At 53.0% G+C, this 17,106-nt stretch overlaps 1 protein-coding gene across 5 annotated transcripts in view; it reads right to left on the bottom strand.

Moving 5' to 3' along the window:
• Window positions 1–576: 576 nt before the first annotated feature.
• Window positions 577–17,106, bottom strand: part of VAV2 (vav guanine nucleotide exchange factor 2) — a 127,779-nt gene continuing 111,249 nt past the window's right edge. The window contains exons 12-29 of one of the 5 annotated variants that reach the window (XM_053962201.1): window positions 14,874–14,960; window positions 13,927–14,012; window positions 13,536–13,668; window positions 12,884–12,898; window positions 12,370–12,479; window positions 11,539–11,640; window positions 11,317–11,405; window positions 10,534–10,550; window positions 10,177–10,198; window positions 8,843–8,970; window positions 8,575–8,649; window positions 7,956–8,008; window positions 7,171–7,287; window positions 6,967–7,054; window positions 6,756–6,879; window positions 5,782–5,868; window positions 3,655–3,809; window positions 577–3,018 (exon numbers count right to left, since the gene is read on the bottom strand). In XM_053962201.1, coding sequence (XP_053818176.1) covers window positions 2,971–3,018; window positions 3,655–3,809; window positions 5,782–5,868; window positions 6,756–6,879; window positions 6,967–7,054; window positions 7,171–7,287; window positions 7,956–8,008; window positions 8,575–8,649; window positions 8,843–8,970; window positions 10,177–10,198; window positions 10,534–10,550; window positions 11,317–11,405; window positions 11,539–11,640; window positions 12,370–12,479; window positions 12,884–12,898; window positions 13,536–13,668; window positions 13,927–14,012; window positions 14,874–14,960 — 1,536 coding nt within the window. In that variant the 3' untranslated portion in view covers window positions 577–2,970. Of the gene's footprint in view, window positions 3,019–3,654; window positions 3,810–5,781; window positions 5,869–6,212; window positions 6,514–6,755; window positions 6,880–6,966; window positions 7,055–7,170; window positions 7,288–7,955; window positions 8,009–8,574; window positions 8,650–8,842; window positions 8,971–10,176; window positions 10,199–10,533; window positions 10,551–11,316; window positions 11,406–11,538; window positions 11,641–12,369; window positions 12,480–12,883; window positions 12,899–13,535; window positions 13,669–13,926; window positions 14,013–14,873; window positions 14,961–17,106 lie in introns of those variants that run through there. The other 4 variants (XM_053962202.1, XM_053962204.1, XM_053962205.1 and 1 more) reach the window with 4 other exon arrangements.

The following is a 17,106-nucleotide window of genomic DNA, read 5'->3' as shown; positions in this document are numbered from 1 at the left end:
GGAAAGTGAAGCACTGGGGACTCCAAGGGTGGAAAAAATTAATGTTCTTAATTAAATGACATGGCAGCTCACAGGGATATCACATCCCTGCTCAAGGTGAGGCCTCTTGAACACCTCAGGTTTTTATAAACAACTGTGCAGCTTATTTATTGCTCTGGAGCATGCTGCTGCCTGCAGGGCCAGGTGGGATTCTGGAATATGATATCCAGGAGTGACTAAAAGCCATGGAAAATCAGCCTCTTTCCTTCACCCTGCAGGGGTTCAGCTCAGAAAAAGAGAGGAGTCACAGGAAAGCTCCTGCATGGGACAACCGCACGAGTGGCAGCTGCTCCAGGAATGAGGAGGAGCCTGACAGGCACCACAGGAGGGATCTACTCCAAATTCTGGAGGGGTAAAAGCACTTAGTGTTCATGCCAGGAATCGGGAAGGATCCATCCCTGGGAGCACCCATCTTCCCTGGCTGGGCCAAGCCAACCCTGAGCCCCAGTGCAGCCAAGGGGGTTTTAGTGAGAACAACCCTGACATGATCCTGACACCCCTGGCACATTAAAAACCATGGCTGAAAAAAAAAAAAACTATCAGCAAAATTACACTTTATTTTGGGTTTTTTTTTTTTTTTTCCATTGGGGAATTTACTTTGATGAATTGTAACTTAAAAAGGCCTGGAAAAACCACATGCAAAAGGGTTTCTAAGTAGCAGCTAAAGTTTCTATTCCAGCATTACAAGCTATTCCAAATGATTTCCAAATTCCCAGCTATAAACTATTCCAATAAACAAACAGTTTGATCTTTAAACCCCCTCCACCCTAGCCCAGTTAGTGCAGTGCAAAGGAAAAACCCAAGGAATTTACATATTATTTTCCAACGTATCCCATTGCAATTCCAAATGATCTGCGACGACCTAAAATAATACATACAATTTTCTCGCCATCATAAAAAAAACATTTCCCTTTCTTATTCACAGATATATTTGTGGCAAGTGGCTGAATAATTACTTACAAACAGAACAATCTCTTTTTAACAAGTTTCTTACACCAGTAAACACAAGAGGGAGAGCTCTCTGGGGGAGGGGGTTTGGCAGGGCAGGCAGAGGGTGGGGGTCCCTTTGGGGTGTAAGGGACAGCAGCTGTGCTCTCCCAAGGTGATGCCCTTGCCACCTTACAAAATTGGCCACGTTAAACAGGAGGGGCTGTAAGGCTTTAGGATGCCAGGCAGAGCAGGAGCCATCAGGAGTTTGTGTGTCCCATCCACCCAAAACGCCCCCTCAGCTCCAGCACAGCCTCTGCAATGGGAATGGCACCCTCTGCCCTGCACGGGAGCAGGGAATTGTCAGCTCCCTGCTGGCTGCTCCCCTCAAACTGAGCACGGAGGGGCTGCCTGGGAGGGGTTAGCACCAAACAGTACCTTGGGAATGCCCTGAGCCCCCCACGTCCCTGTCACCTCCTGTCTGCCCTGGCCAGACCCTGCTGCACCCACCTCACAGCCCCACGAGTGGGGGCACTCCCAGAGCTCCAGGAGGAGCCGGGAGCAAAGCAGGCTGGCTCTGGGCTTGTCACTGAGCAGCAGCGTGTGATTCCCAAGTCAGCATCATTTCCTCATCCTTGGGAGATCCAAACTCTTCCGTTCTTATCCCAAGCACGGTCCTGCTGCTCTGTTTGCAGACCCCCATGACAGGGACTGAGGGCAGCAGCACTGCTCACCCAGCCAACACCGGCAGCTCCCAGACTTGCAGCAGGGTCCCACACCAGAACACAGCAGGACCACCCCAAATCCCAGGGGAACAACATCAGGGCATGGAAGCACCAGCTCAAAGTGCCACGTATTCAGAGAGGCAGCTCCTGGGGCTCAGATGCAGGGAAGCTGTTCCCTGTCACACTCCCACACGTGTATTTTGTTTGTATTTGCACTTTGGGAAGGACAGAGGGTGCTCAGGACACAGTGGGAATGTCACAACACACGGACCTTTACTTGACAGCAGCAGCAGGAACAGCCTGTGGGAGGAAGAGAGGGGGGCAACGCTCCCAGCCCCCAAAAGTGCACACAGCTGGCAAGAGGAGATGCTTTCACAGCTCAGGGACAGCATTCAGGACTTGATACCATAGCCCTTATTCAGGTGGGTTCACCCTGAGCTCATGAGGTGGGATTTGTCACAGCTGCAAGGAAAATCAGCCTGGCTTGGGGAGGACAGATCCAGGGACACATCCTCTGCATGTACCTGGTGCCTTGGTGGCCTCTGAAACCCTTGTGTGGAGCACATCTCCAGTCCTGCAATGCACTGAGACCTCCTGCTCACCAGTGAGACTAGTCTGCTCCCTGGGCACCCCCCTGCCCGCAGCAAGGCTGGTGGGACTGAGGTGACTGTAAAGAAAATGGGCTTGGGGGGTGCCAAAATGGCTCTTTCCCCCTCCTGCCTTGCCCAAAGGTCCACTTCCAGCCTACACCTGAGGGTCAAAATGGTCACAGCCCTCTCCTCCTCCCGGGCCAGGCGTCCCCACCCTGCCCCTCACGCTGGCCACAGCACAGTGCTGCCCATGGCTGCCAGGGCCAGTGCCAAAATCCTGACCCGAGCGCTGTGGCAGGGGCTCTGCATTGTCTCCTTGGGGCTCCCTCCCCTGGAAGCCCCTGAATTCTCACCCAGGCACAAAACCTTCAGCCTCACCCTCTCTCCACCATCCCCACGGTGGCTTTGAGAACCCCCTGACACAAGAGGGGCGCAGTGCCCACGCCCTGCTGGGCACCCCAGAGTCTCTGAGCTCTGTCCATCAGGGAGAGCCGCTCCAGCAGCGCCATCCCACAGCCCATCAATCTTCTGTACACGGAACGGGGGCGAGGCCGGGGCAGCCTGCACGGGGCGGGGGTCGTGAGGGGCTGCAGGGGCAGTCCTGGGAGGTGTCCAGCACGGGGACAGTGTGCTCGGGCTGCAGCTGCTGGCTCCGGGCGCTCGACGACTTCCACCGGCCACGGCCGCGGTCACTGCACCCCCTCCTCCTCCACGTACGTCGAGGGAAACCAGCCCACCTGTGGGGGGACAGGACAGGTGAGCTGGGGGCTGGGAAGCTCAAGGGGAACAGCTCAAAGCCTGCTGGAGTTCAAGGATTTGGAGCACTCAGGGACAGGGTGGGGTTGTTGGGGTGTCCTGTGCAGGGCCGGGACACCACAATCCTTGCGGGGCCCTTCCAACTCTGTGATTTTATGAGGGAGCTCTGTCCTGTCGCTGGGGTTATTGCCCTGCTATTAAGTGCTGTTCCCAGTCCTGGATGTCCCAGATCCTGATGGTGTGAGCCGTCACCCTCATTTGGGATGGAATACATCACCTTGGACACGCTGCCTGCAAGGCATCGGGCAGGAAGAATCCGTCCCCAGTGCTACAAAATCCGTGGGATACCAGGTCAAGCCAGCAGGCTGCCTGTTTTCCCAGGATGCTCAGCCTTCCCCCTGCAGGGCCCGCAGACATCCCCCACGGGCAGGTTTAAGGAAGATCAGACCCTCCCAGCACATGCTCCCCTCCACCTGTGTGCCCTGGGTATCACCGCCACTGTCACAAAGCACACAGAGGTGACAGCCCACCCAAAACCCAGGAACAAGCAGGAGGACATGGGACACACCCCCTTCCCTTTGCCATCCCGCTGCAGGAATTCCTCTGGAGGCACTCACCCTTCCGTTGGTCTCCCCCTTCCACCATCCCTGGTCCCCTCCAATCCTGCTGTAGATCTTCACCACGTCCCCCTCCCGCAGCGACAGCTCCCGCATGTCCCGCGCCGCAAAGTTGTACCGTGCCACGGCCGTGCCTATGACCCGGGGGGTGAACACTGCCAGGGGACAAAGCACAGCAGCTCAGGAGCAGCCCCACGCTGGCTGAAGCCTGGGGAAAGCTTGGAGAGGTTCAACCTGGGTTCTCCACCATGGCACCGAGAGCTGGAGCCGCTCGGATGGAGGGGTGGCATCACCTGAGCTGCTCAGCCCCGCACGGGGGGGGTGGTTGGGGTTAAACTGGGTTCCTGCTGGCTTTGAAGGGCCCTGTGGGTTTGGGAAGACCATCTCTGCTGGTCAGAGGCTTGGTGGGGGTCGCTGGGGTGAAGGGCACTTTTGTGAGGTGGTAAAAGGAAGGATTTCATAGGAACACACAACCATTAACAAAGAAATAATGGGAAAATCCTGTTCAGCTCTCAGTGTCAGGTCTGGGAGATTGCCTTGTGGAGCTGCCACCCAGCACCTGATGGAACCACTTTGTAAATCAACTTGGATTTAAGCTACTTCAAAACCAGAGTTACTGGGAATGGGTTCTCCTAGAGGTGTCGAGTGAATCCCGTGTGCTTTGCCACGAGGAGGAACTGGATCCTGACCTGGAACCTCCCTGCTCCTGTCCCTGCCAGGGGGAAACCTTGGGAACTTGGTCCCATTAGAGACCAAATGGTGCCAAACCCTAACACTGAGCAGCAGCTTGGGATGGGGAGATGACCCCAGGAGCCATCGTGGGAGCTGACCTCCACCAGCACAGCCCCAGCCCCAGGGATCTCCATCACTTCAGGCAGGGGATGCTCAGGGGAAGCACAAGGAGGGGGAAGGCAGGGGCAGCACTCAGCATTCCTGCCCCAAGGTCTGGGCACGGGGAAAAAGGCTGGAGAACCACAGTGGAGGGATGGGATGGGCAGAGGAGGAGAAAAATGCATGTCCTCTGAAGCTCACATAAAAGAAATTAACACCCTGAGGGGATGCTGTGCTTCAGTCCCCTCTTTCTTCCAGGATTTCCAAGGGCTAATTTCAACTATAAAAGTGTGCAAACCAAGGTTGAACAAAGTTTGAGGGAAAGCTTTGCCCAGGTTTTCAGCTCTTGGGGTGGATGGAGATGAGGATGGCGATGGTGTTGGACACGCAATGTGCAATCACTGGAGGGTTTGTCCATCCTGGCCAGGCAGCCAGGCTGGAGGATGGACAGAAATCACGGCAGCTTTGAGCTCTTGCATCAGGAGCTTGCTCAGAGCCCCTTGCTACACAGATCCCTTCCTGCAATACTTTCTGTGCAGTTACAGAATCTCAAAATCCCAGATTTGTGCTTGAAAAGTTCAGTGTTCTTCCCAACCACAGCACCAAGGAAGGCACGTGTGGCTTTGCTGGTGATTTCCTCCCTCCAGCCTAAAGGAGAGACTGAAAGATAAAAGCTTCAATAGGAAGAAAATCTGGCAGGACTTTGCTCTGATCCCATCAAGAGGGAGGGTGACACCAGCCTGGAAAGGCTGGGGCACCACTGCACTCTCTGCAGGGACACTGAGCCCCAAAACACACCTGACAGCACAGGTGTGTCCCTGTCCCCTCAGCAAGGGGCTCCTGAGCAGCCTCAGATACCAGAGCTCAAACCCTGCAGGACACTGGGATGTCCTCCTGGAGGACAAGGAGGGTCACACTGGGACAGGGTGGGATGCTGATGCTCGTTGGGTGAGACACATGGGATAAGCAGGTCGAGCTTGAAGTACATCATGAGATCCCAAAGTGCTACATCCACTTTTTTTTTTTTTTTGTTTTTAATTTTAGCCCCTTTTCTCAAACAGCAACAAGTCCATCTCCTCCCTGCCTTGATTTTGGGGAGAGGGGGGGGAGTGCATTTTGCTGCCAACCAAGCCACGGTTAATTAACCTAATTAACTGATTTCCCAGGGCAGCACTGGGGACCCCCTGAACTGCCTGTGGGGATGGAGGGACAGGGGGGACCCCACAGGTCCCACTGGTGATGGCTTTCAAGCTGGGGATGGTGGCAGGTCTCTCCAGCAGGGAGAGGCACTGGTACCTGACCAGAAGGGACTGGAGGAGCTCTGAGAAGAAAAGTTGAGGCCCTGAGGACTGAGAAAAGAAAAGTTGTAGGAAGCGCAGGAGGCTGCAAAGAGGTTAGAGAGAAACAGAAAGAGGCAGAACACGCATTAAAAAGGAAATTAAAATAAAATATTATAAGGCACAATGCTTTAAAAGCTGATGGAGGGATACAGGGCAAAGCATGCAAAGGGTCTTGTGCAAGGGCTCTGAGCTGGGACAGCTGGAAAAAAGGTGTGGCCACAGCCCCACAGCCACCAGGGGCTCAAAATTCATCCTAGGGTTGTATTTAATGCAAAAAGGTATTTAACCAACTTTTAAAACCTATCTTCCTTTGGTATTCTTTTCTAAATAGACCATGGAGAAAAATATTTAAAAGTTATTTTTCCCCATAAAGCAGTTAGCTGTGCATTCAGGGTTTTGGACAAAACAACATCCTGCATTATTACACTTTTTTCTTCCCATTTATTTTGATGTTTCCTTTCTTTTTCTTTTAGACACAGACTTACCCTTTCACCCATCACCTCCATTAAAGGAGTCCCACTGGGATTCAAACCACCACAAGTCACACTGGAACCGCATCCATCAAAACACAAAAATCTCACGTGGGTGGGAAAGGCAGGATAAATCCCACAAAGTGACCATCACGTCCCTGCTCCCAGCCAGAGGGTGGGCAGACCACAGGGTGAAAAACCACAGGAGGGGAACCAGCCTGTCCCAGCAAAAATTGTCCCTTCAGAGAGCAGCAGTGCCAGAGAGCCCCAGCTCGGCCAGACCCTCCCTGATCCCACCACCTCCGGCAAGACCCATCCTGAAAATGCCACCAGCCCAGAAGGACTCATCTGCAAGCTGAGCAACTCAAACCCTACAGTGAAGCTGTAAATTCCTTCACCCACTGCTCCTACAGCTGGCTGGAAGGGGCAGGTTTTCCACGAGACCCAAGCTGGGTTTTACCTGGGGAGCGGGTGAAGGTCCTGGAGGTAGAGCGCTCCCGGGATTTGTAGGGATATTTCAGAGTTGTGTCCAGCTGCTTGAAGCTCTCCTTCAGCGAGTGGCTCTGGTAGTACTCAACCAGCTCCTGGGAAGGAAGGAGAGGCACCTGGCTGTCTCTGCCACCCCTGCATGACTTGCAGAGACAGTGCTACAAGGGGGAACAAAAACCCACCAGCAAGCTTTCGAACTTCTTGGCTTCCGTGATGTGAATCCAGTTGTCCTTCTCCACCACCTTGATGTGCTTCACCTCCTCATTGAACCTGCCAAGGACAGCAAAGGCACTCAAAAAAAGCACAGCCACATGCTCCAGCCCTGGCTCGTCCTCTGTGAGTGAGAAATATTGAATTATTCAGTTCCTAAATGGGGAATTACTCACTTAATACTGATGGCAAAGCGCTCGGCCTCAGCCGGCCGCTCCCGGATCAGGTAGGTGCCGCTGACGTGAGACTTGAGCAGGTTGTCTGTCTGATGCCTCTCCATGTTCCCTGCAAACCTGAGCCCAGAGGTTAATTAGTTGATTCAATTCATTAAAATGAACTCGTATCTTTGAACAGGCATGTTCTGGATAAAAAGAGACATCTTTTTTAAAGGCATGAAGGATGGAAGGCAGGTGGAGAAACATCTGAAATATCCTGAGCAGGAAGGGAAGTGCCCTGAGATACACAAGAAGCTGCTGAGCCACTGAAGCACACAGAGAGTGGCCTCTTCCCTTTGAAGCACCTGGCACCTGGAAAAACCCACTAATTGGGAATCAGTCTCCAGGTTAATGAGGCCTCAGCAAGAGCTGGAGAGCAGGGATAATTTATATCCATGAATTCATAAACCTGGCTGGAGCTGGAGAGAAGGAGCAGCAGGCAAGCCAAGCACAGCCTCTCCTGCCAAGGCAGGAGTTCCCTCCTTCCTCCCACAATCATTTCCTGGGCACAGAAAATGGGAAGAGAAACCAGCATCTCTCTTTTTGCCTCTGACCCTCTCTATCAGTGAAGAAATCCCCACAGCTGCTGCCAGGGCTTTCAACACCACTGTGGCAGCTGCTCCATGGCCACAGAGAAAGCAGGATGCAGAGCACTGCTGGTCTGCATTTGGAATTCCTTCCTGGAGTGGATTCCTGAGCAAGCAGCACCCAAAAGGCAAGGCTGGTTTGTGTTTCTGCCCACTCACCACGGGTACGCTGTGTAGTCGATCTCCCGCGAGGGCGGCCGGCTGTTGGGGGGCTGCAAATTGAGAATTGCTCATTAGTGAAGAGCCAGCAGCTCCTCAGGCTGTGGATCACGTGTGGGATGCTCCTCTCCACGGGAGGATTCCCTCTGCCAAGCCATCCACAGATTCTGGGCTTGGGCAGAGGAGGGCAGTGTTGTAGCTGAGCATTTCCCTCTCAGCTCCCAGCTGGGATGAGCAGGCTGTGTTTGTTCATTTACCTGAGTGGTTTTTAATTGGGAAGCAGCTGACAACATTACAGCAAGCAGCTAAAAGCAATTAAAATAAACCAAATGCAGTTTTCCTGTGCTGGGCCCGATCTCCAGCACTCTGCTCCCGAGTCAGAGAAGGAGCAGAGCTGGATCTGATGATGCCAACCCCAGCCCTGGGAACGGGGCTGGGACTGCCCTGCCCTGCCCCCTGCACCATGGCACGAGGGATCCACCTCCCCTGTGAGGCAGAGGCCTCGCTGGAGGTCCAGGGAAGGACTGAGGTCTCCAGAAGGCTGAGAAGAGTGACAGGGACAGCCCCAGCAGCTGCACCCCCCTGGCAGTCCCAGCTCCATCTCCTCTCTGGCACTTACCCTGGCATCCACGGGGCAGGGTTTCACTGAGGAGCTGGGGAAATAACCCGACTTCTTCGTCTGCAGCAGCCTCCCCTGCAAAGCCAAGCTGGGCATCAGACTGGGGCGAGCACTGGGAGCACTGGTGGCACTGTGCAGGGCTGGGGACAGGCCCCAAACTGCTCCCCCAGCCCCCAGCACACCCCTGCACAAGGAAAGCCCAAAAATCAAAGGGATAATGCAGAAGTCTGCACTGGTTTAGGAGTTTCCCAAGAGGAATCACCCTCACCTCCCACCATGGTGAGTCGGGGTCCCCCCTCAGCAGCTCCATCACGTCCCCAATTTGAAAGGTCAGCACTGGCTTCCCAGGAGGGGCTGGGTTTCCATGGTAATTCTGAACAGCCACCATTTTAGGACCTGGCAGAGAAGCAAAACAGTTTCACAACCTTGTCCCAGCTGAAAAAAAACCCCAAACAAAACCACCCCTCCTGAAGCCTGTTCTCCTCATCCCCTGACAGGGCACAGCAGGCAGGATTTAGGGACAGGAAACATGAAAGCACAAAGGAATGGTGTCCACAGTGAATGTTCCTGGCTCCTGCAGTTACATGCATGATTGAGTTCCCTGAGCAAAAATAAACCCAGGAAGGACCCAGCCAAGCTGAAGCTCCAGCTCCCAGCCCTGCACCTGGATCTGAGCCTCACCAAGGAGCTCAAATCCAGGAGAGGAGAGGGAAATCAAGGAGAGCAGCTCTGGCCAGGCAATGCCTGGCCAGCAGCAAGCCCTGCCAGGCTCAGCAGTGACCCCAGAATTGCAAAAGGGACCAGTGAACACTCAGCTACCACTGAGTATCAGCTGGACCTGGGACTCAAAACGCCCCTGAAGCTCCCAGTCAAAGTCCACTTGTCTCGCCAACAACTGCACATTAAATAAACTTCCCCCACTGCACCAAAGCCACAGTGTTTATCCTCAAAATGCCTCCCCACCTCTGCCTCTCCCCTCCCAGCAAGAGCACTCTGTGCTTGTTTTGTTGTTTCTTTTTTTTTTTTTTTCCTAACCACAAATTTGATTCGGGTTTCTTTTTGCCAGGCTTGGCTTTCCTTCCATCAGAAATAGCACAAAAACAAATTGTTCTTCTCCTTTGAGCCACAGCAGGGGCAGGTCAGGCCCAGAGCTCTGTCCAGGCAAGTTTTAAACACAGGAAGATAAAAGTTATTGCAGTGAGCTTTGTGACTGATGGCCCATCAGAGCCCTGAGCACACTGGACATGCCAGCAGGAAGATGCTGCTCCCCACCAGCAACACATTTGCCTGCCAGAACAAGCCTGCTCTGCCCTGAAGGTTGATTTGGCACGAGGATGTCGTGCCAGGCTCTCCTGGGTCACTGGTGTGGTGGGCAGAAGCTTTACTGGCCCAGCAGGGCTGGCCAGGGGCACGAGGGCACCCAAAGAAATGATGGGGCAGTAGGACAGGAGAGACCCCAGTGCCCCATGAGGGTGCACAGGACCCTTCTGCAGGCACTAAAGCTCTTTCCTGGCTTTGGGAGGAGCCTCCCCCTCCCACACACCCAGTGCTGGGGATTCCTGCAGCCTGTCCCTGCCCTCTGTCCCACAGCAATGCCCTTACCAGGTCCTGCACCCAGTGAATCCTGCAAAGGAAGAGGAAAAAAGGCTCAGTGAGGACACATCAGCCTCAGTTCTCCCCATGAGCACCCACCTGATGCCACTGGGATGAGAAAACCTCTCCCCACATCTCCCTGGTACCCCCCAGCCCACGGTGCTCACCCCAGCTGGGTGCTGGCACCTCCTGAGGGCTCTGGTGCTGCTTAAACTGGGCCAGTTCTAGGCTGGAGAGGAGGCCACCGGCCCCCAGTCCTGTCCCACAGGTTGCTGGGACCCCTCTGAGGCCAGTGCTTGCCATGAGCTGCCCACACCCAGACTGGACAGGGGCACAGGGGGGTGAGGAAAAGGCCAAACCACGTACCTGCTCTGCTGAAGAACCTGCAAGAGAAATGGTGGGGTAAGGGGTTAATTTAACAGGCAACAAAACCCCATTTCCTGGTTCTCTTGATGCTCTGAGTGCCACCAGACCAGCATCAGGGTGTGAAGTTGAAGCAGGAAGCCCAGAGCAGAGGTGGGGTCACTGAGTCACTGCTCTGCTCTGGGAGGGCAAGAACTGGGCAGGGACTGCAGCCACACAGGGCCATTCCCTCACTGCCACAAAGTTCTGCCATTTCATTCCTCCCTCCCTCCTCTCCTCACCCAAAATCTTTCCAAAGCCACCCTGTGACCCCTCCCTGGAGCATCAGCAGGGTTGTGCCTTGGGTGAGCACAGGTGAGTCCCAGCTTTGCCCAGTTTGGACCAAGGACACAAATTTTTTGCTGTACTTTGGGACATTTGGGGTCCAGAGAGGAGCTCTCTCCTCATCAGAAGTGCTCTCCCTGCTGCAGACCCTCCTGCTTTCACTGTTCAGTGAAGAAGAATTGATCATCTCTCTTCACTGCCCACCCACAAGAGCTGGAGATCCCACCCCCTGCACAGAGCTGCTGTGATTCCCTGCCATCCAGGGGATGCAGCTCTTTGTTTTGGAGAATTTTGGCTGCTTTCTTTGTGTTTTAAAGCACCAGCCAATGTGAACTGCAGCCCTGGCAGGTGGGGTGGGAGCATACTTGTATTTTTTTATGCATTAATGGACATCAGTGCTTTATAAAGTGAATTTCTCAGATCATCCACGTGCAGCAACGAGCTGCTCATGAAATTACTCACCCATCTTGCAGGGAGGAATAATCTCCAAGCACTCCTTGTGAGCACCTGCTCCACATTTGGGGCAAAGATAGCCCTGGTAAAAAGTTCCTCTGTGCCACAAAAAAAAAGAAAAAATAAGAAAAAAAAAAAAAGAAGAAAAGTCAGAAAACCCAGCCTCAGCTTTGAGATTTTTCTTTCTGTGTTTTACTGCAGAACAGCAGGAAGGTTGAGGTTGCTGCTCACCTCAGGAACATCCTGCAGGCTTTGCAGTTGGTTGTCTTTTCAAATGTGTACATCTGGAAGTTGTGGTGATTTGCATTGGCCTTCTCTGGCTTGATGTTGGACCTGAGGGAAAGCACCTGGGGGTTACCAGCCTGTCCCCACGGGGCTGCTGGCATTTCAGTCAGAGCTTGGACACCTCACAGACACCAAATCCAGTGTGAGAGGAGGTCAGGGCTTGGTTGTGGAGAGAGGATTTTGCCCATTACCTTCCCCTGGGACAAGAGTCATGGATTTGGCCTGAGTCAATCATCAGCTCAAGCCCTGCTCAGGGCCAGGTCCTGCAGCACCACCCTCCTCACCAGCCTGCTGCTTCCCCATGGCCCAGCACCAGGGTGAGGTGTCCTTCCAGAGAACCACAGAAAGCTTTGGGCCAGACATTTAAAATCATCCCATCCCACCCCCTGCCATGGCAGGGACACCTTCCACTGTCCCAGGGTGCTCAGACCCCGTCCAGCCTGGCCTTGGGCACTGCCAGGGATGCAGGGGCAGCCCCAGCTGCTCTGGGCACCCTGTGCCAGGGCCTGCCCGCCCTCCCAGGGAACAACTCCTAATTCCCAATATCCCAGTTATCTCAGTTTCAGAGATAAAATCCAGTTTCAGAGGTGCTTTGGTGGGGATGCTCAGAGAACAGTTCCAAGCTCCCTCTGCACAGGACTCGTCCAGCATCCACGTGAGCTTCCCCACTGGAGGTTTTGCTATCAGAGCTGCTCTGCAGTGACCTGATGGCCCAAGACACTTCCCCCCCCACGCCTGGCAACTGCAGCCGGGGCTAGAGCAGCCACTCATGCTCACATGGCCATTTCAAACTGCTCCATCCACTTCCTCTTCATCTCCTCTGTCTTGCAGAAGAACTGGAAGCCCTGTTTTCCCTGGAGGTGGATCAGGTAGAAGCCGTAGGACCACTGCAAGAGCAAAGAGAGCTGATCTCCCAGCAGAACACTCCACACTTCCACTCACACGCCTCAGGCACTGCTCTGAGTGCCTGTCCCTGCCCCCTGTGCTGAGCCATGGCCAGGGACAGCAGGGGAGGAGGAAGGAGAGCTCCCTGTTTCTCTAACACATCCCGGTTAACGATGCCTGAACCGCCTGGGCGCTGTGCACTTGGGCCAGACAGGATTTCGTGGTGGCAGATGAGAGAACCCAGATTCTTCTGCTCCACTGGATCCTGCCCAGCCATTCTGTCTGTGGCTGACAGCAAGTGACAGCCCAGGAGGAACATCTGACCTGCCCACTGCACATATGCTCAGCCTGTCTCGTCAGCACACCGCACACAAACACACGACAGCCAAAGGCGTGCTCTGCTTACCATTTTTCCATGGGACTAGAAAGCATAGGAGAGCAAAGTGGAAAGAGATTTCATTAAAACACAAAGCCAGCAGCATTCCCTCAGCAGTTCTTGGCTGCTCTCACCCCAGTGTCCCTTATCCCATCTGCACCCCAGCTCTTCCCATGGCATGGAAGTGGATTAAGTTAAAGCAGGAGCTGGGGGGTTTTTCCTCCATGGCTGCAGAGTGAGCATCAAACCACAGGAAAATGATGTTGCTTCAGTGCTTTGAGTGCCAATTTTAGCAGCCTGGTGTGCAAAGCTGCCTTTCCAGGCTCCTCCACCCTGCAGCTTGTGGGAGAAAAGAACATCCTGCACCTTCCCTCCCTCCTCCCTGCCCTCCTCTCCTGCCCATCTGATGTTTGCTCCCTGACACTGGGCCAGAAAGCAGAGAGCAGCTTCCTCCCTCCTAACTCCAACCACCCCAGCCTCCTCAGGGCTGTTCTGCCAGGACACAGGGCAAGGACCCAGCCCAGCCCCACATTAATAAACATTTCCCAATGCTATTTAAGGCTGTCTTGAAAGTTGAGCGTTTATTTTCCAGTTTTTTTTCCTATTTTAAAAGGCTAATGGGAACATACTACCCTGAAACAGCTCCAAAGTGCTCTCCAGAGCTAATCCTTGGTTCACCTACCTTTTTAATGTCCTTGTTATTCATGGGGTCATCAGTCATCTTGTGGAAGAGCAGCTCAATAATTTCCTTCAGCTCATAATTGTATCCTTTCCTCTTGCAGACGATCACCACTTTATCAAATAAAAATAAATACCTGCCCAAAGCAAGCAAATAAACAAGCAACCCAGTCAAACACATCATTAAAAAAATCCAATGGGAAAGATTTGGAAAGCTCTGAGGAGCTCCCCAGCTCCATGTTCAGTGCTCGTGCCCTGCTGTGATTTCACACTGATGTTGGGTTACGGCAGTGAAATTCCAGGCAGCAATTAAAGAAATTAAAGTAATTAAAGAGCTCAGTGGGAATAGTTAGATGAGGGCACGTTGAGTTTGGGGACGCTGTGCTGCCACTCACCTGTCCTGCTTGGTGTGGTTCACTATGGAGCGCACCTTGAGCTCCCCGTCGATCTTGGGCCGCCCAAACTCCTCCAGCTTCACTTGCTGCAGGAAGCAAAGCAGAGCTCAGACCCACAGCCAGGCCTGGAACGGTGCTTTGGGCAGGTGGAAACCCAGAGCTGTCTGGATTTCACCCCCCAGCCCTGCCTGAGGCTGCCAAAGCTCCCGGGAGCAGCACCACCCTCAGCAAGGGGAGGGAGGATGCTCCAAGGGCAGCCTGGCCATGAACACAGGTACAGGACCCCAGGAAACCCCCAGAGCTCCAGCACTGGCACCCCAGGGCAAGGCCCAGCAGTCAAAGCATTTTTGCAAACCCCTCCCCAGCTGCAATAAGCTATTTCTCAGAGGTTTTCACAGTAATTGAGGGTTTTGTCTCTGTTAAATAGCCATCCATTAGAAGTTCATCGTTTCCAAATGAAGCCAAGGCTTAAAGCCCTGCACCTCTCCAGGTCTGCTGATGCCCAGTGTTTGACACCTCTGGGGTTTGAAGGATGAGTTCTCCTTAAAACACCTGGTTGAAATTTTGGGGATTTGGTGCCTTTTTACATGAGCACTTCTCCCCCTTTCAGTTAACCTCTGTCCTTTTAAAATCAAAAGAAAACCTCTTTTTAAGTAGAAGCCAGATAGGCACCTTGAGGAACTTCTGTGTCCTCCCTACACTAATAATGTGAGAAAAAGCTGAAGAAACATTTTTAGTCTAACACCAGCAAGAGAAGCCACCCTCCATCCCAGCCAAAGCAGTTTTGTGATGGAGCATCCACCTCTGGACCATCAGCAAATGATGAAAGACTCTGAACACACAGGGATCTTTCAGCACATCAGAATAAGTAGTAATTGCCCAAAAAACCCCAAATACATCAATAATAATCAAATTAAACTCAGTTCAAGAGGATTTTTCCAACTTACCAGATTTTCTATAGAGCTCTGAAATTCACTTATTTTCTTCAAAGTCTCTTTGTCCCTCTTGACTTCATTGATGTACATGGCCAAGTCCTTAAAAAGAAAAAAAAAAAAGGTGAATTGTGATTTTTACTTCACCAGTACCTTACCCAGGAGAGCAAACATGAGCCTGGCTCCCTCAGGAGCTCCCTCAGAATCCCTCAGGAGTCCAAGCAGGACTCCACTGCAGCCTGGGACAGGTGAGGCTGGTGCTCCCAGAGCCAGGCAGGTGCTGCAATGTTTTCCATCTCCCAGAAGATGGCAATGCACGAATCCATGGCAGCACAGCGATCCCAAACCCCAAATTTTCATCCACCAAAGAGAAGGAGCCATCCCTTCCACTGGAACAACTTCCTGCACCTTTCAGAGCGGATTTGCTGTGCCTGTTTGCTTCTTATCTGCTCCCTCCTTGACCTCAACAACAGCTCTTGTCAACTTGGATTAAATCTGAACAGGGGATTTTTTAAAACATCCCCCCCGGGTCAGACCTTGCTCAGCTCCCCAACACAAGGAGGGTTAATCACATCCCATAATCACAGATCTACGTGACAATACTTGTAACATCACCAAGCCAGGGGTGGCAGGGATGGTGATGAGAAATGACACAAGCAAAAGCCTTCTGAAGCAGGGAAACACAATCCCAGGGAAACACAATCCCAGGGAAACACACTCCCAGGGAAACACACTCCCAGGATCAACCAGGACTCAAAAGAACAACGTGCAAATGTTGGCTGTGGAATTTCACTGGGATCTGCCTTCCCCCCACCACCACTGGGAACTCAAATCTGCCTTCTCAGGCAGAGGGTTGGTACCTGCACCAAAGAAACCCCACCACAAATGATTTTTTTTTGGTGCAAATCCTGCCCTTGCCTTGTGAAACCAACTATTCAAGCAAAAGAAAAGGGAGCTGAATCCCTTTGGGAATGTCACTCCATCCACCCCCCTGCACAGCTCCCGCCCCAGACAGCAGCAATGTCTGCTGCCTGCCAGCACAGCAGACAGAAAGGCTGGACTTGTGATGAAAGACATCACTTGGAAGTTAAGCCTTGGTTTACAGATCAATTAAAACCACACTGAATGGCTCCCAAAGCCCCCCGAGAGCCCAGCGTGGTCGGAACTGCTCCCACACTCTCCTGGTGATGGGGAGGAGAAGAGAGAAACCTCCCTGATGGTTATCAACATCTTCCTGCAACAAATGCTGAGTCTGCAGCAGAGCCAGAGCAAACACACATTTATTTTTCAGCAGTGGTGCTGGGTGATGAGGCCAGGAGCGGGGTTGGACTGCTGTCACCAGGCCCAGCGTTCATCTGAGGCCACAGCAGCAGGCTGGGAATGCAACGTCCTTCAAACCACCTCCACTCCACAGAGAGCCACAGAGCAGCTCTGGATCCCTGGGCTGGCAGGGTGATGGCTGGAAAGGTCACCCAGCTTATGTAAGGGCCAGGAAATGCAGCCACGTTACAAAAGCTGCAGCCCAGAGGTGGAAAACAAAGTGACCACGAGCACGGGGATGAATCCTGAGGTGCTCTCCAGAGGAAAAACCTGGAGTTAATGAGCATCCTCCAGTCAGCTTCTGCTGACAATGGATCTGGTGTGAATGTGTGTGTGGGGAGACATAACCGAGTCAGAGAACATTTGGATGATTCTACAATTTGATTTTTTGTTGCTGATGGTTTTTTCCGAGATTTTGGGGGCTCCAGCTAAAAGCTGAAAAAAAGAGACTTTAAGCAAAGCAAACAGCTGATGCCAAAAGTCATCAATTACTGAAAACACATCTTCCCTTTAACAAAATAAAATTAAAAAAAAAGGTGGATTCAAGGATTCCCACCCAGCACCTGGCTAACAGCACACAGGGAACGCTCCACACACGCAGGCTCCCGTGGCTGCCATACTCCCTGGCTTGCTGATACCTCTGGAGCTCCTCCAAATCCCTCCCAGCAGAAACAAAAGCCGGATCTGGCACAGCCTCTGCACACACAACAGCAATCAGGGAAAAGTCCTAACTTGTCAACAAATCCCCTCTGCCTCAGAGGGGGGCAGCGGTGACGTGAGGCCACCACACCAAGTGACAATCAATACACACAGGTGTGGCCAGAAGGAGCAGACCTTGCCTTCCCTCGAGCTGTTCCTGGATGGATTTTCCATCCAAATTTTCGTTCCACAGAGCAGAGGGGTCCTGAGCTCTGCTGCACCCCAAAGC

This window comes from Vidua chalybeata, chromosome 21 (genome assembly GCF_026979565.1).
Source record: "Vidua chalybeata isolate OUT-0048 chromosome 21, bVidCha1 merged haplotype, whole genome shotgun sequence".
In the NCBI taxonomy this organism is placed as follows: Eukaryota; Metazoa; Chordata; class Aves; order Passeriformes; family Viduidae; genus Vidua; species Vidua chalybeata.
This window is presented reverse-complemented; position numbering and strand designations above follow the sequence as displayed.